The 25,951-nt window shown below is 41.4% G+C and overlaps 1 protein-coding gene across 11 annotated transcripts in view; it reads right to left on the bottom strand.

The window, feature by feature from the left end:
• The window catches only part of MEGF11 (multiple EGF like domains 11), a 278,484-nt gene that overhangs the window by 94,176 nt on the left and 158,357 nt on the right, over positions 1 to 25,951 (bottom strand). For all 11 annotated transcript variants that reach the window (XR_011741045.1, XM_071813949.1, XM_071813953.1 and 8 more), the window contains one exon: positions 1,468 to 1,714. Coding sequence is in view for 10 of the 11 variants with exons in the window: in XM_071813949.1 (XP_071670050.1) it covers positions 1,468 to 1,714 (247 nt within the window). In the remaining variant the exon portion in view is untranslated. The remainder of the gene's footprint in view (positions 1 to 1,467; positions 1,715 to 25,951) is intronic.

The raw sequence follows: 25,951 nt of genomic DNA, 5'->3' as shown, positions 1-25,951 counted from the left end.
GAACAAGTCATATCCACTAAAGAGCCCAGGAAAGTAAGAGTTGCAGGATGAAGCCCTCAAAATGAATTATGTGACACGGCAATAAAAGAAGCTACAAATAGGATAAAAGGATGGGATTAAAATGCTCAAGATTTCTCCAGTCTCTACTAAATGTTAACATTTGCATAGATAATGGACTGGCAAGAACTCGGCATCATCTAAAGGCTATTTAAGCTCATTGGGTGTCTCTCTGTGTTCCTGGGGGGCCAATGCAAGGCTAGTTCCTGCAAAAAACAGTGTCTCCTACATGTGCACACCGGTGCTTTCCAACATCGCTTCTTTCTCTAATCCCAGGTTCTGAAACTACAGCAAGTTCTTGCCCTGAGTATCCTCTGATGAGGATGTTCATAAAACCTATCAGGGGTTGGCCCTGCAAGTACTTACTTCTGAGAACTGACATACTAATGGCAACAGGACCTAACAGTGAGCAGAGTCTATAGCAGTGAGTGCATCCAGGACTGAGGTCACAAGTCTATGAGGAAATCAGGTATTAAATAAAATATTCAAAAGGCATATCACTTATTCATGAGGGTTAATATTGTCTTTCTTTTGTACTTTCCCCTTCATGCAGGTCAACAAATAACATTAGACTGCAAAAGTATTAAGTCACCTATAATAGATCTCCAACCAAATGCAGTGACTAAATTCTCTTTCCTCTTAAATAATTTTGAAAAACATAATTACTTCTGAAACTACTGAAAGATCTCTAATGAGAACTGATGTTACACTGGGGGCAATTTTAAACAGGGAGCTATTGCTTGCTGTCCTAAAATTAATATGCAGATTTTGTGAATCCTACTGGTAAACTTTCAGGTTGGTGGATGGGGATTTAGCTACATGATTCTCGTTAAAGTTAATGGGAGTCACACTGCTAAATCCCTGCTCACTATGCTAAAAATTTACCCCCTAGATAGTAAGCTGATATAGTTAACAGTAATGCTTCCTCAGTTAGATTGAAAGTCAAATAAATTGGGGATGGTAAGTCCCATTCGATACCGCACTGGACTGCTAATGAGTTGAATGTCCAATTGGTTATAAAAACTCAACTGTAATTTGGATTGTATTCACATACTGAAATTATGAACAGGTACAGTTGTTGAACAAACTGGAAAATATAATGGATTTTTTGAGTTCAATTTAGCACTAAATTCTATTTATTATGCAGACAGGTATAATTAGCAGTAAAAGAGATCTCCTTTATTTAGTCTCTCTGAAATTGTGTTACGTGATTTCTACAAAGGAAGGTGTATAATAATACAGAGATATAGCTTTAGCAGGTGGGTTGGACTAGGTGATCTCCAGAGCTCCCTTCCAACCCCAAACACGCTCTGACTCTGTGAAATTTTGCCAATTACTCATTACACGAAAAGCAGTCCAAGCAAGGCTGTGAAATGATGCAGAATAAAATACACCTATCCATGAACTTACAATACCCCCGTGTATCCGGGAGCACAGTGACATTCTCCCGTTCTGTGGTCGCAGGTGGCTCCGTTGTGACACTGGCACTGGAACTGGCAGCCCTTGCCGTAGCTCCCGGGGTCGCAGAGCTCTTCGCAGCGCCAGCCGCGGTACCCGTCGGCGCAGACGCAGGCGCCCGTGATGGGGTTGCAGAGGGCTTCGTTCTGACACTGGCAGCGGTTGCTGCAGTGGGGTCCCCAGTGATCGCTGTCGCAACCTGGGAAAAAAACACACAGTCGTTTACTAAGATAATTAGGAAAATGCACGGCAAGCAGCTCGTCTCAGCCCCCCCCTGCTCGGGTTCCAAGCAGCAGAGGCACCGTTAATGCAGGAACTTGCTAAAGGGTCCTCAAACTACTCCCCTGATCCACCAACGTACTTTAGCATGCAAGGAGATAACAGCACTGGTTATGCACCTGAATTTGAGGACTTGTTTAACACCCTTATTGGATCAGGACTTAAATCTTTTAATATCCTGTTTCTTAGTGCTCTTAGATAGCTGGAAGGAACAAATTTATAGCGGAATTAGATGCAGAGGATCGCATCCTGACTGCAGCGTCATTAACAGCTGGTAGTACTGCCAAGGAAATCCCGTCGATTTAATGTCATCAAATGTTGTTTCTTCGCACTGTTCCCATAAGATAATAAATATAATAATCTAAAGAAGGCTTTCTCTTTTGGTGTTGTTCTTTTTTTTTGTTTTGTTTTGTTTGTTTTGTTTTGTTTTGCTTTCTTTGTTTGTTTTTTTGGTTTTTTTTTTTTTGCTGGAGTAAAGAGATGGTAGAGAAGAGAATATTGTTTGTTCTTAGAGAGCTGGTTTCAATTATACCAACAACAACTCTTCTGCCAGTGTAAAAATGCACTGCCATGTAGAAAACAAGTGTGTAATCCCAGCAACAGGGCTGTCATCACAAACTCTTCTATTTGCAAACATGCAAACTAACCCCCAGGTGACACTGGCTGTTTCTCAGGCCTGGATCTCTGATTCCAGACTCAGCAAGGCAAATGTAAAGCCCACTTATGCCTGAAGCTCATCCTAGAACTTTCATAGCCCTTCTCTTCTACAGCACATGGTTATAAACCCACACCAGACAAGTACACACATCAGTTAGTTTTGGCAATCTTTTTGTCCCCCTCCTTGAGAAGCAGGATACACATTGGTCAGTCTGAGGATATTCAGCAGAGAGATTTCACTCAACTCGCACCGCTGATTTCCAATTTACAAACTCGTGTTTCTTGAGCAACAGTGTAAAAGGCCAAAATAAACCCTTGAGAAGACAATTCCAAGGTCTTCAAAGGGATCTGCAGGGTTTCACAGGCTGCTTGTGCAGAGAGATGGTTTCTTGTCCTGCGGAACACAGAGCGTGCAACATGTCCCTGCGCATGATCCTGCTTGTGTCTCACACAAGATATTTTATCTCTTTGCCTTATTTTTCCCACAGCTGTAAACAGGCATGATAGTTCCTCACTAACACTCCTGGGAGCCGAGCAAACAAAATCTTACTCTTTATAAGACTTAAATTATTACTGAGAATCTGTGGAAAGAGATGATGTGTCTTTATTTCCCACAGACGCTCACTAGGACTCCGTGATTCATCTGGAGCTGATGGAGCTTCCCAGCAATTCCCGTTCCAGAAACGCTGATTTGTTTTCCGCAAAACCTGAACACCCAAAAAGGGTGCAAATGTGAACCTCACAAGCAAAATGCTGAAGTAAAGAGCAGAAATTCCTTTAATTGCTTGTAAAATCATAAAAACCTCAAATCTGGGTAATAAAAGAAACCTGCAGTGACCAGAAAACCAGCTGGCAGTTAGACAGATTTTTCCAAAGGCTTCGAAGTACAAGGCATCAGTAAGCACACATTGCAACATTCAGTATGTTTAGCCCAAAGTAGCTAGCCAAAATGTCTTAATTATATATGAAATAAAACAGCTTGGCATAGCAGAGAGCTACTAAGAATGTGAATTTCATGGGGATTTATTAGGGAGAGGACATAAAAACGAGGATTAAAGTACATCTGAATGCTCATGGAAGACACGGAAAAAAGAATTCTACATCTACAAAAAGATGAGGCTTGTATCGTGTCTCATTTCCAATGGCTGACACAGCCGCTGCACTTGTTCGGCTCCTTTTGACATTCCTAAAAATACACACAGGTTTTCAGAACAGTTCTCTAAATGGTTTGAAACCAAAGTAATAATGTGTGTGTATAACCCGAGTACACGTCTGCAACCAAGGTTAACATCCTGTTGTCTCTCTAGTGATGGGGTCATATCAACGCAATGACAATTTGGTCTCTTATGGATTTAAGTCTTGACCTTAGATGACAAAGATTTTCTGCTATTAGCTATCAGCGCAAGCCCTGTATACATCAGAATGACCAGAGGCATTTAATACAGTATCAGTTAATCCATTTCTGACTAATTGCAAAGGGAATTGAGTGAAATTCATTGGCAATGTGTTCGTGTAAAATTTGTGACAATGAAACATCATCTTCACCTGATTTTACATTGCAGTAATCTCACATGAAAATAAGAACTTTGTTGCTCAAAGTTCACCAATTCCTGCTGGTTTTCTTTGCCCCTTTCCTTCAAGTCCCATATTGCAGTGACAGACTGTGGAGCTGCAAGTAAATTCTTTACCTATGTGATTTCACTGGGACATTACATAATATTTATATTGTAATAACTCACAGATCTGCACTGTGGGAACTTCTGTACCTTTACAAAGGTAGGCAGATACCGAGTTGATACGCTAAATCCAAATACTTATTCATACAATTCCACCGAGCTCAAATCAGACCACTCGTGTGTGAGACTACTCAAGTGTGTAACTAGCTCTGGGATTGGGGTCTAGTAGTTCCAGCTAGAAAACTAAAAAACAGCAGAAATGAAAGACTTTGGCAACCAAGACATATTTTTTCTATATACATCAGTGTGGCAAATCCCAGCTGGTGTGTGAGAGCGATTCCAGTTTCCGAGATACCGGGCAAAGCAGCCTTGGAGCCGCAGAAGCTGCTGTACTTGGGGATCGCCAGCATCATTTCTCCTATAGGCACAGAGAGGCCACTTTAAAATACAACCCAAGCTGAGCACAGACTGATCCTGCTCTTGTTGATAGCCTCTATGTGCTACCATAATAGAGATAAATAACAATAGCAACAACATGTGAACAGAAAGCTGATTAAAGCTTACACAAGAGCTCCACTGTAAATGCATACACCGTTAAAAATGTCAAAATGATACAGAGACTTTAACCATACCATCAATAAGAAAAGCAACCTGAGCATGGTGAAGTCGGGGAGGTACAAATGGTCCCTTTAGACTGCACGTGTGGATGTCAACACCAGGAGAGATGAGTCTGAGAAAGCTACTGCTCTCTTGGGAGATGCTCCATTAAAGGCAGCTGTCATATTTCAGCTCACGTGCTAACACACCCTTGCAAACGTGCTAACTTAATTCACTTCTTCTCCTTCGAAAACATGACTAGAGATTAATTGCCACCAGCAAAAATGAACATAACTCTGTAAAGGATGACACTGGGTACCTAAGCATAATTACGGTTGTCTGCACAGGGCAGCCTGACAGGAGAAGGAATCACCCCTTGCTGGAAAGCTTCTCAATACAGCAAAAGTGTTTTTTCCTCCCCGCAATCCTTCTCACACCTCGAAGCCTCAGTGGCTGGTTGAAGCGAGGGCTAATTAGAGCAGGTTCTGCCTTTCCACTGCTATAGGTGTGTGTGACATCCTACTACTGATCCTGTTCTGTTAAATACACCAGGAGGACACATTGGGAGTGCTGATCACTCCCCAACAGCTCTTTTCCCCTCCAGGAATGATGAGTGAATCACTGTGTTCTGGGTCAATAGAGCTACCCAGCATTTAGTGCTGCAGCACAGGTCAGAGAACGATGAAGTAAAAACACAGGTTTGAAAATTTAGCAGATAAATAAAAGGACTCCCAAGGAAGAGATGACATTTATCAAGTCATTTATCTCAACAAGACAGAGTCAAAAGGGTTCTTCTAGTGCTTTTCCATCACTGCAAAGACACACTATTAATATGAAAACAGTATCTTCTATCACAGTAACACAAGAATCTGTGGTCTTAAGGTGTTTATTTTGTTCTCATTAGCATAAGCCTGCATGTGTCTGTGTTTATAGCCCGTGCCCAGTCCTGCATTCTGGGTGTGCAGAGTCAGTGGGACACTCATCAACATTCTGCAGAAGGCACAGCTGAAAAAAATCAAGTGGTTGCTTCTCTTAGCCCAAGGGCTCAGGCCCATGTTTGGCTGATGGTGATCTTCAATTCATCCATGCTTAAAGGAACTTTCTGCAAATTTGCTAAAGCACAGAAGGCAGCTCATAGTAAATAATCAATATTCTGGAATATTTCCGAATTCAGTTTGAAATGTTTAAAGGAGATACTCTCCTTTAAAAAATGCAAACAGCAAATAAAATTAACTTACTAAATCTAGGACATAGTTTAAGACACATTCTTTCATAATTTATTTTGAAATTAGGGCTAGATTCTCCCCTTAATACAACCATACTGCTGTAGAATGATTATATGAATACCAATTAAGGTGAAATGCAACCCGAACTCTGGGTGGGTTTTTTTTGGATCTAATTCAGTTTTGGAATCTGACTGGGTTTTAAATGGATGGCCCAGCTAACACAAAGCAAGCAAAGAAACTGCAAAAGCTAAAACATATGCCTGGATGCAGTGAATAAAAAGCTAAAATAATCAATTACCTTTTTATTCCCTGCACTTAGCTCAACAGGAAAATTATAGTTCCTGTATTGAGCTGATGTCTACTCACTGTACAAACATGATTCATTTTGGCGCAGTTCAACACCTTTGGAAACAGAAGCCAAACCTGCAACAGGTTGGAAATGGGGTCCATGAAGAAGGAATCCTCTCACCATGGAGTTCACATCCCTTTGGGGGTGGCTCTGAGCAGCGCTGGGTCCCTCCCGTGCTGGCACTGCAGGGAATTCTGATACACTCCTGAAGGCAGGAGCCCGTATATTGAAAAATCACCCGCTGCTCTGCTCGATTCTAAATCAATAAACTGTTCATAAGAGTGTTTTGCCTCATCCATACAGCAGACACATGTACAGGCAGATTAGGCCTCACTGCTCAAACTGCAACTGATTTTCTTCTTCATAACCATATGAAAATACTGCTAATCTACCACGCAACATGCCTTGCTCAGGTCTTACAAATGGCTGAGGTCCTATAACTATCAAAGCAACAAATACATTGGATTTCTGTAAATAAGTACTTTTTTTTGGGGAACAATGAAGTTAACAATAGATTTTAATAAATAATCCTGCTCCAAATATAATTCAGATTATCTGAATTAAGTCACAAGCAGTTGGGTGGTAGCACTGGAGACATCCCAGACCAGGCTGCATGGGGCTCTGAGCAATCTGAGCTGGTGAAGATGTCCCTGCTCATGGCAGGGGTGGCACTGGTCACCTTGAAAGGTCCTGTCCAACCCAGACTATTCTATAATTCTGCGATTGTTCATTTTCCACTGTAAGATGCTTTGTCCAGTCCCTGATATCTTCTCAGAATTTACAGTCTCCAGTTTTAGCTTCAGCCTCACTCAGTCTGTTGGTTTGAGGAACAGACATAAGGGAATTTTAGCTTAAATCAGTAAGTTAAAGCGGTAGTTTTTGCTTGTTAAAGTACATTTTTATTTCCTTTTCACTGATGAGCTGGGACAGCTTCAATGTACAGAGCAATAGTTTGAAATCTGGCCGAGCACTGTCCCACACGCAGGGGTGTGCTTCACGTGCCCCCAGTGAAAACCCACCTGTACTTGATCAGACAATAAAAAAAAGCAATTTGCAGACACTCAGTGCCACCTCTGGATAATTCATAACCTACATTCCTCAAAGATTTCATCTGTATTAAAAGCAATCTGCAATTAAAGGCTTTGGGGGCTTAGCAGGACTTCTCTCACAACTGCTCCTCGTAGCAGCCATGGGCCACTGGCTGGTTAATCTCCATGTAGTAAGTGGTCCCCAGGCAGGGTGACAGCCTTCTACTCAGTACGTTACCCACATGTCAGAGGTTTGTTCTGCTCCATGCTGATGAACTGTCTGTGTATCAGCTTGATGACATTCTTGAAGGGATTTTTCATATTCTCCATTTGCTTTATAAGGAAAAAACAAACAAACCGGGGAACATCACACATAAATAAGGCATTTGACTTATGGATTTGGTGTCACAAAAATAAGAAAATGTCAGATTAAAGCCTGGAAGTTCAGGAGTAATTCAGTACTTGAGCCTATGAATGATGATGTTTTCTTTAATTATGCGAGCACAGGCTCCTGTTTACATGCCCTGGCATTTTCTGTCTTCTGAGATTGTTGCTTTGCATCCTTAAGGTTCTCGAACATGGGTTTCTGTGCTACGGTGTATGCACCAGCTTTTTTATCTCCAACGCCAGACTTTCAGTCACAGCATACACAACTATAATGAAGAAAATGTCAGTCTCAGTGTTTACATCCCTAAGACTGCCCAGAGAATATATTTTGCATAGGTAAATATGCATTTGTAAAACTATCCACCTGAGTGGCAAAAACCTGCAGTTAAACTGAGGCTGCCAGAACCTGCAATCTCATTTTCCGGGTTTATGGATCGGTCCTCATCAGATGGAAAGGGAACATCAGCTAATTTTTCCCAAAATGGGTAGATTATTATTCACTGGAGGAAATTAATCTAATCTCATGTTTGTTTTTTTGTTTTTCTTAGAGACAGGAGAACAGATTTTTCATCCTTCAGAAAAGATTGTACTGATTCTCTCTGAAGTTCATTGTCTGAATCAGATAAGAAACATGTGGCTGATTTAAGCCATGATTTAATCTCGAATGATGATCCCATTAGTCATTGACTCTCCAACATGTGGTACCTAATTCAATCGCAGCACTTCAGAGACCTTGCAGTTTATTTAGCATCCTCTGAGGAAACATTTTCTTTCCAAAGTAATTCTTGTTTAAAGAACATTCCTACAGTATTCTGTAGAATACTTAGCGCAGTTACCTAGCTGTACATTTTTATTTTGGATAAATGAAAGCAAAATCCCTCTAAGTCAAAGAACAGTTGACTATTTGGATGTCAGCCTCCTCAAATCCTGTAATGAACTCAATATATTTTGGAAGCACTAAAATGCGAGAAACATCTTCTACTTCTGACAGATATCTAAGTGTTGTGTTTTCAGATTTTCCATCATGAGTTATTTTGACAGAGGCTTCAAAAGAAGTGAAAATTAGAACCCAAAAATATCTGAGAATATTTCCTATTTCTTTTTGTAGAAATTACCACTCAGTTTAATGAGCCTTTGACTCTACCGACACTCTAGATGTTTCAAGGAGTTTAGAATCTTGAAACGCTTCATAAGGGAGTGACAACATTCTATACGACACTGGCGGTTTGTCTTCTTGTTATAATTTTTTTTTCAGAGAAGATGCTGCATTCTTTAAAATGTTTTTTTAGTGTTATATTAATGGGAAGCAAAGTCTGTTCTTTAATTAGAATTTTACTGTGGTGAATTAAAAAAAAGCATGGGCAGAGTATCAAGAGTCTAATAAAACTAAATTAAGATACTATCTTTCCTCTGTATGAAACCCAGCAGTCTTTGCTCTGGCAAAACTTCCATCAACAATTCATTATTATCGTCTAGGACAGGATTGTAATAAGATCTGCAAGTAACTTACTTGCAAATTCTGTCTTCCAACTGGGTACAACATTCTATCTCTCTCTCTCAACATCTACAATGGACCTCAGATGTTTTCATTGACAATATAACGACATTTTCCCATAATGCCTCCACACAGAAGTACTACCAGTTTCTCCTGCAAGAAGGGGTACAAATACCTGTGGATATGCCTAAAACACTGCAGGACAAGTACAGAGGAAGAGATGAAGCATCCTTCAACAACCAAGGGTTGGAGAGGCCACCAGAGAGACTCAGGAGTGGTGGCGGCACCATCGCTCTGAGGAGATTCAACGCAAACTCCATAGAAACAGAGAGAGGCCTTTGCCACCACAGATCAGGAGCTGCCGATGCACCATCTGTGCATGGTGTGCAACAGTTCAAAAGCTTATAAAAAGCTAAGTACAAGTATCTACGTAGGGCTACTTGCTATTCTAAACAGCGTATAGTCTTCAGCATCTGGGCAGGAGAACACTGTCCCTCACCTGAGGAACCCAACACGCTGACAGGAATCCGACCTGAGCACTGAAGTCACCTTCCTGCCTTCTGTGACTGCACAGGACCCGGTGGGACCGGCCCCGTTTGGCAAAGCTCTTGAGGAGACGTGCTCAGCTCTTCATTTTTCACAGCACATAAACTGAGCATTGGAAGGTCACCCTGCTGATGTTTTGCCAGATATGCAATATACCTTTATCTGCAGTTAAAGCAGCGCTTAAAGAAGAAGAGCTTCTGTCACTAAACAGCAAGTGTGTTCCTTCTCATTGGGGATGTGCGTGTGCCTTCACCTCTGACTGCGTAGGTCAGCAAGCAAATTCACATGAGCAAAAAGGCTGGCTGACCAGTGGATAAAATGGCACTATCCAGATAAGCATATGGAAGAAATGCTACAGCTTGCTAGCCAGCTTCAAATTATACCACAAAATTCACCTTCAAGGGGATGTAAAAGCACATCCCTCATGCATAACATAACACACAGTACTGACCCATCAGTCATTTTAAAAGTGGTCAATAAGCGATTTATTTTATTGCATTGATATCGAAACCCAAAGTAAACACTGTGGATTGTGGGACTTGCTTTTACTTCCCACAGTGTAGCTGTGGCATTAAAAAAACCCCGCTTCTTCCCCTTTGCCCCAGTCCCATCCCAATGTCTGCCACCTGTGCGCTGTTTCCAGCCAAATAAGACCAGCTTAAAGGATGTTCTGCCCCAGTAACTGGATCTCAGAATAATCTTACCTTCTCTGGTGTGAATTCGCTTACCTAAGACTTTGGGAGAGAATCAGAGCAGCAGGAGGCCTGGTGGCCTTTGAAATGGGGTTGTCTTTTATATCTAAAAGAGTTCAAAGGCTTACAGAAAGCATCTGCACAAGCTACTTGCTGTTCTCTTTTCTTCTAGGCATACTTTAATTCTTAGATGGCTCTTTAAGTTACCTAATGTCTTCAAGATATCTTAAATACACTGCAGCCTTTCTCTTACAACCCATTAATAGTAATGCCCCTTTCAGGCACATAAAAAGAATCCATTTTTCTAAAAGTCTTGCCCTGTGTAACCCAGTAAAAATGAGAATGTTCACTCATCAAAACCACATTGAGAGACTCACGCACAGTCCCTGCAAAACCCTTCTTGTATTTACCAGCAGAAAATAGCAAGTTCAAAACTATTGAGGGGGAGGGGGGAGCAAAAATACTGAAATACTACCATATTACATCCTCTTTTCACGTCACTCAGGCACCGATATGTGGGCTGTTCTGTTTAAAAACAGATAATCAGGGAGGTAGACAAATACTGCGTAGCTTAAATACCAGGGGGCAGAGCAAGGCTGGCGGTGGGTGGGCAGGGGACGGCAGAGGACACACAGCCCAGCACCAAGAGCTTTCTGCAGTCAAATCCCGGCGTCCCTGAGGCGGCTCCTCGACCGCACCGCGGCTGCAGCTCCTCTGCAGCGCTGCTGGGGATGCGGATGCTGAGAGAGCAAAGCAGCCACAGGTCTTGGAACCCGATCCCGCAGTTTGCGCTCACATCCCAAGCCAGCAACACAAAGCACAAGCTCCAGAGCTGAGCAGAAAATAAAGACACCGTTCCCTGCCTCCCTATGGCTTCCTCTGCATGTTGGTGGGGCTTTGGTTTCATTCTGGAGAGCTACGTAGGAAGATAAAGTCTCATAAATTATTGAGATTGGTTGTCTAAACCTTTATCTTTTATTTTGACTTCCAAACATGCTCAAGTTTTGTTCACAGAAGCACAAATTAATGCCAGTTTCTAAACCAGAAGTTGCTCTAAACTGGGAAATGAAACTTTTTGTTATGATGTTAAAAACAGACAATTCTCAAACTGTTTTACATTTTGAAAAACAGGCTGATCAAAACTGTTCATCCCCACAATCAGTTACAGGTTTGCCGAACTGAAATGTTTTGACAAAATCACAACCATATGGAAGCCAGTGTTTTCGGAAGAGTTTCACCCATTGTGGATTACTGCATTAAGCCATCACATGCCAGGCAGGCAGAAAACAGCAAATCATCACTCCACATGTTTTTTCCTCATTGTTTAGAAACAAGGAGTTAATGCCTCCAGCATTATCAGTGGGTCAGCTTCAAAGAAACCCGGAAAATTTCCACAGCGGCTCAAGTTCCCGGCTCTGCTGTGTCAGTTCCTGAGGTTCAGTCTCACTTTCAGCGGGCCGAGAAGCTGCCTCCGTGAAACAGCTTTCTCTCTGGATTAATTTAATTTCTCTCTTTTTTAGTGACAACTGCCAGTGAAAAGTGAAAAGTGAAAACAGACAGACGTGACTTCCTGGCTGGATGGCAGCGGGGAAGCGAACGGGATTGTGCTGGAAGAGAACACAGCATCTGTGCATTAAGGTTTTTAAATGCCAGGTTCCCTACAAGGTTCAGACATCTACATTTTCCTAGTGGCAGCAGCAGCAGCGCTCTATTTCTAAAAGCCACAGTGAAAAAGAGTGGTTTTCAAATGAGACCACCATCACAATTGTCCACTGACCATGGTGCCCATTACTTGGATTCAAGCCAGTGCCCTTTGCAGCCGGGACATTTGTTTCTATTGACTATAAAGGTCTTTGAGAGGGGCTGGCCACGGCAGGTTAAGTTAGTGTCACCTGAAAAATGACACTGATGCCACAACTTTTACATTTCCTTTGCTGAGCAAGGTTCTCTGCTCACTGCTGAATATCTGTGCGGAGCAAATGCTGCATGCACACACCAAATATTAAATGCTCAATGAGAAAAAAATGACATGACCTCAAAGCAGACCGTTTTCCTGGCTAATAAACAGGAACCACCCAGGGAAATGCTCAACAGCGTCTGATGCTCTGTAGCTGGTGACTGTGCAGTGGATGGTGATTTAGGAATGCTGCTGACACGCAGGCACAAATCTGATGACACAGGAAATTACCATCCCTTCATCTCCCCCCTTCAGAAGAATTTACTAAATATAGCTCACCCTTTAAATATTTAAGGATATCTGCAGAATGTTGTTGTTTTTGAAAGGGTTCTTTCCTGACTGGATTTTCCTCATCAGGTTTAGCAATCAAGTTGTTTTATTTGGAAGGGATAATTATTAGCTGAATAATTAATTATTCAGAGTACCTTGCTAAATGAAATTCAGAGTACGCTGGTATAATAAAAAATGACAATATGCAACAATTTGGGTTCTAAATTGTGTAATAAGATCAAAATGTGTAGGGTTTTTTGCACATTTAATAGAATTGCCTCCATCATCAAAGTCCCATACAAACACTGACTAATTCTCATGCTCCATTTATGAGCTAGAAAACATATCTTATCACCATTTCATAGAGGGAAACTGAGAAAGTCCAATTACATTAAACTACAAAGCTTCCCAAAAAGTAAGTGGTAGCACTGAGACAGAACAGCTCCAAGTTCTAAAGTCTAAATTTATGCTATAAATACTTTAAAGTATATTTCTTCTCTACATTTATAATTCTGTGCTGAATTAAACATATGAAAAATGATTCTTTTATGTATATAGAGATGAATTTGTATAGTATTTTTCTGTCTCTTATCAATAATAGTGTTTAAACTCGGTACAGACAACATCCCTGGTGTGCAGACAGAAGCTGCGTGTGGCTGGATGAGGACTTGAGGACCCTGGGGAAGGTTCCCAGCCACAAACTCCTGTTACCTCCCGACCAGCATCATTTCAGCCACTTCTATCTTGACAAGTGACACTCAGTGACATTCAGGCAATGTTGGGAACTTCACCGGCAAAAGCCCTCGCTGCCCTCAGCTTTGCTGCTGGGAATTGCCAAGGCTGGGTGGAAATAACAGGGCTGTCGGCTTCAACCACCCCTCTGACTGCAAAGTGCATGCAACCTTAATAAATGCTTCTTCAGCATAATGAGGTTCTAATTAAAGATGGCTGAAACAATAATCACTTCTTCATTTTCTCTAACTGCCATCCCGAGCATCCCGAGTCAAAGCAAGAGGGTTTCTGGAAGCTCGGGGAAGGGACACCCCGGATCCCCGGCCTTCTCAGCTGCGGGAGTTCTCCCGGCTGGCACCAGAAACCCATGGAAGAGAAAAGGAAGAAAATCTGAAAGTCTTTCCTTTACACAACGATATACAGCAATTCAATAAAAACGCTCTGCTTTATATATGATTCTCTCTCCTGATTTTCCAGGTCCCGGCTCTCCCATTCTCTTTAAGGAAACGCCAGATTCTCTGGCCACAGTTTGTTTCTCTGTGTTTTCTTCCATCACCATTATCACTGACACTGGTTTTTACAGACCTGTGCAGCTCTCCACACTCACTTAGGCTCTAACAAAACAAAACCCCAGATAAGTGAGACAACATTTGCTGCAAGATTTTCCATAGACGGCACCGGACCGGGGATGTTTTGTTGCCCCATTGATTGCCATGGTCGCAGAGTTGAATTTTTGCAAGGCAAGAGATCCAAAAAGCAGTAAAACTACACACACACTGTTGGAGCTTCTTCAAACATTTGTTAATTAGAATTGTTAAATGTAAAAAGAATTAAGTTTATTTTGTACCAGAAGAAATTGTCCTTCTAGAGACCTCATAGTTAGAAAAGTTTAAATGCTTTATTGTTCTGTAACTCACATATATGCAGACTCCTCTATTTGGCACATCCTTAATTTCTGTCAAACAAAAAGAATTTTGACATCTTCTGTCAGGGAGCTGGTGTAAATCTTGAAGAAAGCTTAAAAAAACCTCTGCTGTTGACTCATTTCCCTCATTCCTAGGCAGATCTGAAAGAAGGAAGACTTGAAAGCAACATTATGAGCCCAAGAATTATCCTTGACTCTTGAAAGGCAAACAGAAAATTAAATTGGGAGATCAGCATTAAGGTAGTGGAAATTATTGGGTTTGTGCACTTAAAAGATTAAGAAGGTGACTTCCCACTGAGACTTGAGAACACAGGTGCACATAATTTTAAAAATCTGCATTTTTAACCTTTAAAATTTGCTAGCAAAGCAAGGAAGTTGTTGAGGAATTGCAGTAAACATGGCAATTCAATCAGCTTCTTCCAAACTGTTTATCACAACCTTCCAATTCTTTAACCTGCCAGGTCAGTCAGTTATGGAAAGACTCTTTGGAAGCCAGAAATCCAGCAGCTAAACAGAGTCAAAAGCAACCCGGGAACGCTTTATTAGGAACCGCATAACGAAATCTGAACTGACTGCAATGGTGGTGTTGAAACCAATGTCCTGTTCTCTGCTCGCCCTCTCAGGAACTGCAAGAGGACCTGTATAAAAGACCTAAAGCCAAGTTTCTCATAGCAGTCTGGAAAATAATTCAATTTTTAAAAGCCTGGTATCAGTTTCTGTACATTTTTTAAATACAGGGCTCTACAATCAACAATTAACGGGTGATAATGCTATTTTTTTTTAAAGTTTCTAAAGCATGTCAGAGGTGAACATAGGTTTTCAGTATTACTTTTGTCTGCTCCAGTCAAGAGATTTCAGGCTAACTCTTACACCTATGGACTAAAACCAATCATAATAACCTCGCAACGCAAATACTCTGAAATTCATTAAAAATCAAAATGCCACTTGACTGCCAAGCAGCAACAAGCATATTTCATGTATAAGCTAACTTATCCCATCTTCTAAGCCTTTGAAAAAATAGCAATTGTAGATCATCATAGCTACACCTAGAAAGAGAACCCTGCAGCTGACTTCTGTCTGCCCTCTAATGACAGGCGAACCACCCCGACGACAGTTTACGTGTCACTTATGGGAACAGGACCCAGTTGTGGAGCTGGGCTACCACGCTGACAGCACTTCTATACACAGAACTAATGTTACAGCAAAGATTCATCAAACAGATACGCTAATTAAAACCCTGATCCACAGCCCACTGAAACGAAAGCAAAAGCCACCACCTGCTTTCCAAGTGTAGCCTTATAACCCAGTTTATCCTCAGATTTGTTCTGGCAAAAGACCATCTAGTTGCCACCCACCAAATATTGCCAGGTTGAATCACAGTAAAAAAGATTTGAAATTGTTGATTCTAGTTGTCGCTTTCTCAAGTCTCAATTATCGTAAGACTTTCCTTGTGGGAGATCCTTATCACAGCCCATGGAGTGCAGCTCGCCCAGCGCAGTGCCAGCATCCCTGCTCGCAGGTCCTGACACTTGCGTACATCCACCCTTATTTTACACTATTTACACTAGCGCTGTACAATTCTATATCGATGCCAAGGTTTTACAGCGAAATTTTAAGTCACTCAACAGTTGTGCTCAAATAGATTTGAAAGACCCTCCACTCTACCCATATGTTCTCAGCTGTCGGTGAGGTCAAAGCTGGCAGTTTGCTCAGCACCCGAGATACAACTGTGAGTCTCCAGGATTAGGGCTTGGAATGATTGTGCAAACCACTCAATCTGTCTCACCATTTAAACTAAAGACATTTTTATTTGCTGCTACTCTTGACTGTTCCTGGAAATACGCTTCAATGAAATACTGTTATTGTAAAACACCTTAAAAACCAGACTTAGGTCCAGAAAAACTATATGAATTAGATCATATTAATTTTTTTCACTAGCACATCTGGCAACGATACTTTGATAATTAGCAATGATCTAAATAATACAGCAGTTAAATCTACAGACCAGTTAATTTTAACTGCAAAACCCAGGAATGTTCAGAACTGTTTTCCTATCAGCATTTCATCCCACTAAAGAAGAAAATACTTCCTGCTTTACAAAGGACCTTACCCAAATTTAATGTACAGCAATCATAATCAAATAGCTGAGGGCTTTTTTTCCCCCTAAGTATTTTAAGATAGACATAGTGGAGCAGTTAAAACTTTTATTAGGTTTTGATCTTGCATTTTGGGAAGACTGTAGGAATTATTTTTTACTGAGATGGATTTCCCAAGTTACTTACTACTTCCCGCACTCTAACATAGGGAAGGTATTCCTGAGAAAAATAAGGAGATTGGAAATATAATAAGAAAGGTTCCAGAGCTTACACAAATAATGTCCGTTACAATTCACGGTGGGTAATGAAAAGCCATTGTGAAACACTTGGCAGCACGTTTTGTGTCAGGAACCACTGCAGAGCCTGACAGCAAAGAACAGCAGCAGAGCTTTTCTCTGGGGAACACCTGCACGCTCCCATCTTGAATCTCACCGGGCTGTACAAACCGTTGAGAAAGGCTCAAAGCCATTCATCTTGTACAGCTGGTTTTAAAAGTTTACTATTCAGAAGTCAGCATCTATAAAAAACCTAAATAAATGCCCGAGATATCCCAAAAATAAGCAGAGATGAGGTTTATGTTTGCATGCACGGACTGGCTAAGGACTATTTACAGGGTAATCACCTTGGATCCCTTTATTACACATTTGCCCTCCCCTAAGGTTTTCCACAGATGAGATTTTCTCTTGTAAGTGACCTACTCTCTTTCACAATCAAATCATCACAAGCTGGATATAATCTGGACACTAGTTTACCACTAATGATTATCCTGTTTACCACTAATGATTATCCTGTTTCCCCTAAAATAAGACCTACCCTGAAAACAAGCCCTAGCATGATTTTTCAGGATTTTTGAGGATGCTCGAAATATAAGCCCTACTCCAAAAATAAGTCCTAGTTACAGTTCATTAAAAAAGTCAATTCAACTCGTGTCCAAGTAGCTACACATGTAAGAAAGTAAGCACCTTTTGAAGCAAAAATTAATGCCGGCCCTTCTTATTTTCAGGGAAACAGTACTAAAAGTGCATTATATTATAGAGCACCGTGGATTATCAGTCACATGTTTACCCCAACCTGTCATCCTTTTTGCCCTCAGGTCTTTCACAGGTGTGAAAGCTCAGGGAAAATCTTTGGCTGTAGGTTGAGCCAAGCCCAGGAGCGAGCAGACCCCAGGTAGCCCTGCTCTTTGCTGCTGCTCTCCCCTACTGAACGTGTGCAAGAACACGAGGAAGAAAGCATGGGACGGGAAGGATTAGACGGAGGTCTAATCATTCAGACAAGGAGGAAAGAAGGAGAAAAGGTATGTAAGGAAAGAATAAAGAGGGAAATAGGTTAAAAGAAAGAAACTAAAACTTGTGTAAAATCCAGAAATAATAGAGAGAAAAACAAGCAGCTGAAAGGAAAGAAGACGAATGTTCCTACTGCCCTTGCTTTAGTGTCCCACATCATGTGTCCCTGAAAATAATGAAGGTCACCAGCACATTATGGGAAGTAGCCAGCAATGAGTAGCCCATTACAACCACCGCAGAAATGATCAATTTGCTTATCCTCGTTAACTGAAAACAGAAAACAATGTAATAAGAGGATGGGCCACATCTTGCTCCCCAAGGCTTTCATTCCCTAGCCGTGTCCTCTGCCCGGTGACACGCACGGGATTTTCCTCCTGGGCAGGCAGGGAGTAATGACTAACGGTAATAAAGCGAATAACTGCTTCTTGCACATGCTACACCTGATGTCGGACTCCCTGGGAGCTGCATTAGCAGAGTTTTATAAGTCAATTTTTAAAACTCAGGACAGCATTAAAAAACCGTCAAATGCCACACGGTCACGTCCGTGTTGTCACAGTTATTGAGGCCTCTGGAGAGACTGTCAAAGAAATAAAGCAAATTTCTTTTTGGCTTAATTTGTGTCAATTGATTTCCTATTTTTAATTAATAATTCTAATTATGATGCAGCAAATTTACCCAACAGACACAACTAGTTTAATCAGCATGTATTGATTGTAACAGTAGAATTATCCCAATGTTCCTGACACCATTGATTTTCTGTTGCGCGACTGTAAGAAAACACAAGCTGGACTGACTCTGTTGTCAGCTCGTGTGCTGCTGATCCTTGAGCCAGGAACTGGCGCTCCTGACCTCACAAATACAAATATAGACATTAGCCACTGCTTCAGCACTCCAGAGGAGGAATCTGGTGATTTAGTTATGACACAAATAAGGGGGTTCACTCAACAACACCAGCAGGGAAATAAAGCTGGTAGTCACTGATTTGAAGAAAAAAGCAAATGGTAAGAATGCGCTTAGAAAAGTCTTTGTAAAACTGAGCTAAATCGTTTGCTGCAAGTTCCTCATTTGTACTCATTTTGGACAGCCTCGAAACATCTACTCGACTTTAAGCACGTGCTTAAATATCTGTAGTAAGCACTTCAGTACATTTTTGAGCCTGAGTCCAGCATTTTTCCCCTTTTTTTCTTTTTTTCAATAGCTCACCTATGAAGGTCCTTGTAGAGGCAGCAGGGTGGGCCCTTCTCAAATCATCAAGCTCCAAATTCTGCAGAAATGATGCAAAAAGCCTAGTTTATGGTGTGGAGCAACTAGTAGTGTTCACCTAGGATTGCCTCACTTAACAACAGATTTGTAGTAAAAAAACCAAAAGCATCAGAATCCAGGGGAAAACCGAATATAGCAATATATCCCAGCAGCACAGAATACAGGTTATAATGGCACAGACTGAGATGTTTGAATTGAACCTCTGGAACCAAGCTCCTCCCAGGTTTGCTTGCAAACACGCAATGAGACCTGCAGGCTGGGCCAAACCAAAGACTGATAAAGAAAAACCAGTGTGGATGCTACTGAAGGCGAGGGGACAGCAGAGATGTCACCAATGTCACAATGTCCCCGCGGCAACACAGGTCTGAGTGTTCTCTTGCCCCAAGTGCAAGGAGGAACAGCCTGGGACTGGGACCGGCGTTTGCAGAGCAGAGTGAAAGGAAAATCGTGATTTTTAATCTGCTTTTTTCATTGCAGAACAAATCATAGCCTAGCAGAAGATAATTTACCAAGTTTCCCCTTATTTGGTTTCTCACAATAGTTGACAATGCAAGTAGATTAAGCAGAAAAGCTGCTGTGGTAGAGGTGAAATCACCAGTAATAGAAAAAATGCAATTTTTCTATAGCTGTTAATTCATATTAAACATTTTCTTTTTCTGCATACTCAAACCATAATGTGTCAGTAATAAACATGTGATTATACCAGTTAGCTTTTTGGCTAAAATATTTGGAACGGTAAAAACCGATAGATAATTGCAGTAACAGCTATTTGTTCGCAGCCAAACCTGCAGTAAGGCAGGCCTGCCTGCAGAGCTATGTCTTTTTAAGCACAAAAAGATAAGCAGTACACATCATACACTTTGAATAACGAGAAAGATTTCCTATGCCCAGCATTTCAGAAGTGGAAACAGACTGTAGTTTGATACAAACCATATCTATTTATGTAAAATGGGATTTTAATTGGAGCTACTTATCCCCATGATATAAACGAGGCAATGAAAAATGATTGATGCACTCTGGTAATTATTGTTATACCACCTTGCAAACTACAACAAAAAAATCTTTCATGTACATAATGGCTGTTTAAATTTTAATAAGATACAGAACTGCACTTCAGTAGGCAAAATATTAATGCTACATTTTGGGCAATATTTATATTTAAATACAAACAATATTTAACTGAAAAATCAGAATAGACGAGGAGCACTGGCTGGATTTATTTAAGTGATAAATAGATCTATTTTGGCAACACACAAAAGAAAGTTAAAAATGCATTAGCGAGATATTTTTTGCAGCGGGAAAGTACAAGCATGACACAGCATAAACTCCTTGTGTCCCCAAGTATAAAAAGTGGCAGTAAGTAGGGTGGTGTAGATACATAAGGTCTCATAGCAGTCACTGTCGCTGCTCCTTTATTTCTACCTAACAGCAAAGGTTAAGAGTGCAAAACCAGTTTCTGTTCATTATTATACAGAATGAATCGCAATATAAATTCTTAATAATTGTTATACCTAGGGGGGAAGTAAAGCAATTCTGCTCATTTAAATGAAATGAAAGTCGGGCACTAAAGCCATCCCTCTCTTCTTCTCCAGCCATGGAATGAGGCCCCGGCAGAGTGCAAAACCGCACCAGTTCTCTCCATCACAGCTCTGTCAGACTTTCCGGAAAACTGAACAGGCAATAAGGCTCAAAGAGGCTATTAGAGAGTAAGAGACTCAAACAGCACAGAGACACCTAATGCAATCGTCCTGTTATAGGTAAGTCTTCTACAGACAGAAAAAAACTGCAGAAAAGAGCCTGTCTATACAATCAACTAATGTATCATTTGTCAGAAAAAAAATGGCTGGGCTATCTCAAAAAAAGAATGCCAAGAAGTTGCTTGTAACGGAGAAGTGTATTGAATAAAAGACCAAAGCAATCAAGACCTTCTGTGGTTATAATCTCATTTGTGCATTGACAGTATTTCAGTCAATAGACTGTCATACACTAGCTAAAAGTTGTATTGTAAATATGTTTGGGCCATCATATCAAATTTCATAGCTGGTGCCCTTCGAGGTCAGGAAGTAGAATCATTGTTCTTAATAGGGTGATTGATCAAGCCATAAATCCAGCAAAATCAAATTTTACTTTGGTGTCTCCTATAAAGAAAAATGAAAAAAAAAATTCAATTCTTATGAATCGTCATTTCCTAGCAAGCAGATCACATTGCATCAGGAAAATCAGTGGCCTGCTCTGCATTGAAAGCATCATCTCACTTTTGTTGCAATGAATCTCAAGTCCTCAGTCTCTCTTGGGGAAGCCAGGGAGGATGGAGGGAACAGTCAGAGTTTGCAGGGGCTCGTCCTTCATTCTACACAAGTCTGGATGCAGATTAGCACATCCTGAATGGTACTGTTGGGCCAAGCAAATGCAAAAGCAGCAAAGCAAGTTAATTCCCCTCCTTTTTACCATTTGCCATTCAATCTATGCAGTGAGAGTTTTTCAACATATATGCTGAATATACATCTTCATGGCAGTAGGGCCACCAGAGCTCACGGGATGGCTCAGACTCAGATTGTCCCTCAGGGATGTCAGTCCCAAGATTTGTTTATTGAGCCTCTCACAGAACCTGAATCAAGTATGAGAAAGTGAATAAAACCCTCAAATCACATCATTTGGTTTCAGTTTGTATTATTCCACAACTGTGCTGTGGAATAAAGGAGAGAGTAGCGCTGTTGAGTAGGGATCTGTAGTTGGTCTTCAGCCACATCAGGAACCCATTGCACTGCACATTTTTGTATTGCAGGCTTCAGGATGTCATTGGATTGTTTGGCTTTTGAGCCCCTTTCCATTGTAAATGCAACATTAATGAACCATATTGCACTTCCCCAAACACTAACAGAGATACAAACAAAAAAGCCACCCCAACTGTCCTCATGCTACATGGACCTTCCTAACCCAGGTTCATTTGGGCACCTAAAAAGAGGACAAATACAAAAAGTAGAAGACATTAACAGATTGTGCAACATGAATCAAGGACATTTTTCTAAAATCCCTGATTTGATCAGTTCAAAATATGTCCCTCTCATATACCTACAATCACCTGGGTACAGGGTTTAGCAACTAACTCTAATTATAGAGATGTTGGGCAGTGATTTTTTTTAAGTGAGAGTTAAGTTGAGAAGAGCTTCTTGACTAGAAGCCAGTGCACTCAATCAATTAAATCATCATAAGAGAAGAAGAATCAGACCAAGGGGGGAATGCGAATGTGAGGCTGATCATTAGTACAACTGAACTGTCACCCCAGCGTGGGCTGGAACGTGGCCAGAGGAGTAGATTGATGGATGAATTTTGCTCAGCAGAGAGCAGCCCACAGTGAATTGCTGATAAGATCTCAAAATAAATCTTACAATATTACAAGTCAAGGTGGAACTGCAGCCTCCGCAGCCTTGTGGCAGCTCACAAGTGAAGTGGGTCCCGTCTGTCCTGCCTCTGGGGGCTTTCCTGGGCTGAAGGAGGTTATTCTCCTTGTGTTCCTGGGATGTCTGCATGGTGTTGGTGTGTTTACCGCAGTTCAGGAAAACTGGGAGTGAGCTTAACAAGCCTGGAAAGATTCGGATGAGTTCATGTGACTCAAAGATGCTAATTTCCCCTGTACCTACCGTTTTTCTAGATGACGACTTAATGTCTGCCAGTTAGAGGAAGGAGAGACTCTGGAACCCATGCAAGTCAAATCAGAAAGGCAATGGTGTGATGTGGGGATTAACTGTCTGGCAAGTTGGTTTCTGGGTTCATAGAGATTATGATAACTATTAACCTGCAGAGTACATATAAAGAGGAGATGGATGTCAGCCAGCTCACTGATAAAGGTTCCTTCACTGTGTTAAGCTGTGTAAGCCCTCAGTATATGGGGGCATTTTGGTTTAGGATCCCTCTGTAGAAGGAGAGACAAAGAACTGCTGATCTTGGCACATAGAGCCAAACCCCAAACAGAGAGCAGAAAATGCGTAGTGACTTCTATAGGTGTCCATAAAATCCTAAGATAGAGGAGGCCTGGACTGCCGTCAGGATCTTCTGGCTTGCATGCTACAGGAATGGGACTCCGGAACCAGAAACCGGTGTATAATTCATGAGAAGATCTGTGAACTTCCTTCATTCCTCACTTGGAAAGGATGTTTGTGCTGTAAGAGACACCAGGCTCATTCCTGACTATTACACAACCAAGAGAATGGCTTTACAAATGATTATAAAAATCATTCTTTAACTCCTGTGGGAGCTCCAGGACTCACAGATCTGCAATATTCTGAAAAGGCATGAGCTGTGGGACTTGAAATATCTCTATTTGTCACTTTACTGCAAACAGATGTTTATTGGAATAACACATCCAAACAGAGTGAGTTTTTTCCCCAAAACTGTGTCCTAGGTAAGATTTATACCTGGTGATTTCAGTCTGGCATGGACAAAGCTCCCACATTCCCCTTAACAGTACAGTGCACTCTAATTAACACTGTGGGTAGTGAGTTGTTTTTTTTATAGCATGTAATATCCATAAACCAAAGCCATTTATACAGCTGCCCACTAAACCCTGCACCCCTTTAAAGGCAGGGCAAGATATTCCCCAAACCACTGTAATATTTTTCTTCCAAGAGTTTTCAGTGTTGGTGATAGATGGCTGACCTGAGAGCTGGAGGAAGAGCAGCTCTTAACTTATCCATGAAGCCTGAGCTGGCACAAGGAGAAGAACAGAAGAGTCCTCACAGTTATGGGTCTCCCTTAAGGATGGCAGTTTCCATTCCATTGTGTCCTTAAGCTGCAGGACAAGAGAAAGGTTTGTGGCATGCAGATGCAGAGGGCTGCAAAGCCCAATGTAAACCTCACAAAATAAATTAACATTGTTCCACTGACCTAAGCTGGCTCTCTGTTAAAATCAAAACACTGAACTGAATTCAGATGCATGGAAATGAGATGCTGTTGTTGTTGTTTTTTTTTTTTTCTGGAAATCATGCTGGACTCCCTTGTGCACTTCTGGGGTGTTAAAGCATTTGTGCCTCCTCGCTTGAGAGATGACTCCTCAGCAGAAAAAGGATCGCGTTTCTTCTCCATCACTTTGTTCCTTAGAAATTCTGCTTTGCCGTGGCAGATGAGCAACCTGGCAGCGGGGAGGCAGCAGGTGTGCAGAACGCTGCTCTCATCATCCCTCACGCCAACAACTCGGCCTCATTAGTTACAACAATATTGGTAAAGCAGGTGGGTGTGGGGCCAGCACCGCTCTGGCTGCCCAGAATACTCGGCTGATCCCACACAGCATGAAATGGTTTCTTCAAACCACGTCCAGGTGCCACGCAAGGGCTAGCAGAGCCCACGGACTCATCCTGGTGGACAGGCTGGATGCAGCCAGTTAATTTATTTGAGAAAATGCAAGATTTGAGCTGTATGGACATGACCGAGGCTGTGCCAGTTCACCTCAGGGTCAGAGAATCACCTGGGCCGATGGAAACCCAACAGTTTCCTTGGATCCCTCTGTTCAGCAAACCCTCCCTGTTGCCTCCAGCCCGGTACTCAGATCTTTCCATTCTCACAGTCAGTAAAGTGCCTATGGAAAGAAGCTCAACCCTTTGCAGATCCTATGGAGACAAATGGCATCATCCATCTAGAAATGCTAAAATAATTTTTCAGATGGTTCGGATCCCTCTGTGTGAACACTGCACCCTCATCAATACTCACCACTCTGCCAGTTTTTCTGCCATTTGCAAATTTTATCTGCAGTGATTTTATATTTACTTCTACATCATTAATGTAAATATTGATAGGAGTGAGTCTAATACCAGAAGCCCACCCAAAATACATTTTATGATTATTCCACATTGACAGCTGCTTTTTGAGATCTGTTATTTAGCTAAATTTTCATTGTATATTAATGATACTTGTACAGTGCTAATTTTTTAATCAGAATATCTTTCAGAACCGAATCAATCATGTTACAAAAAATTATATTTGCACAGCTACCCTAATTAAACCAGCAACTAAATCTGTGATCTCATCAAAGAATGAAATCAGGTTTGTGTAGAATGACCAATTTCTTTTGAAAAACTAAACTTCATTTCAATTCCTGTCTTTTAATTTTTCATTGATTGAATCCAATTAGCACCATAATTTATTGTTTTTCCTCCTGGAGTTAACAACATCTTGTCTAAAATCTGCTCAGGATTGTGAAAACATATAAGGCTTCATTTCTTTTTTATTAAAGGCATTTTCTAAACTTAAAGGACACTCTGGAGGAAAAAGCCTGAGAAGTTGAAAATGCAGCATCCGGAGCGGTGACTCGTTGCTGGGCTGGTACATGGAGAAAGCCCAGGGGAACAGGGAACATCTGAGTCATCCTCCAAACTCTCCCTTTGCCAGGTCTCGAGCACAAATCAAAGAGCAACAGGGAATTGCTCAGATGCTATTTCAGCGCAGGCAGAGATTGATTTCGAGCCGCACAACATGACCCAGGGCTCGTGCTTGGCCCCGGGGCTTGTCGGGAGGGACAGGACAGAGAATCCACAGCGCAGGTTTCTGGCATCTATAGTAGCAGCCAAACAGTTATTGCTTTTTACTTCAGCTCATCCTCACTGAACACCCTATTCTCACAAAGGAATACGATCAAGATGTAAGTTGTGTAGATTCATTTTTAATATCTCCTGATCAAAAGTGGAAGGTTAAATAGCATGTAAGAAATGATTTTGCTATCAAAGGGAAGAGAAGGAAGAACAAATAGTTTAATTTGCTTCTTGTCTTTCTTGGCTGGGGATTTTGAAGCAGATGTTCACAGGCAAACACAAAAAACCCATCTTCAGCCCAAGTCTGAGCACATCCCGCATGGCTCAGTGAGAAGATGCGTAGTGAGGACTACAGGAGCATCCTCCCTGCTTGTAGTGTCACAAGAATGTCACAGGCATTGACCTTTGTAAATTGCCTGAACATGGGACACAAAAAGAGAGACCTTTAAAAGGC

This window comes from Patagioenas fasciata, chromosome 12 (genome assembly GCF_037038585.1).
Source record: "Patagioenas fasciata isolate bPatFas1 chromosome 12, bPatFas1.hap1, whole genome shotgun sequence".
In the NCBI taxonomy this organism is placed as follows: domain Eukaryota; kingdom Metazoa; phylum Chordata; class Aves; order Columbiformes; family Columbidae; genus Patagioenas; species Patagioenas fasciata.
Note: the sequence above shows the minus strand (reverse complement) of the source record. Positions and strands in the feature narration are given on the sequence as shown.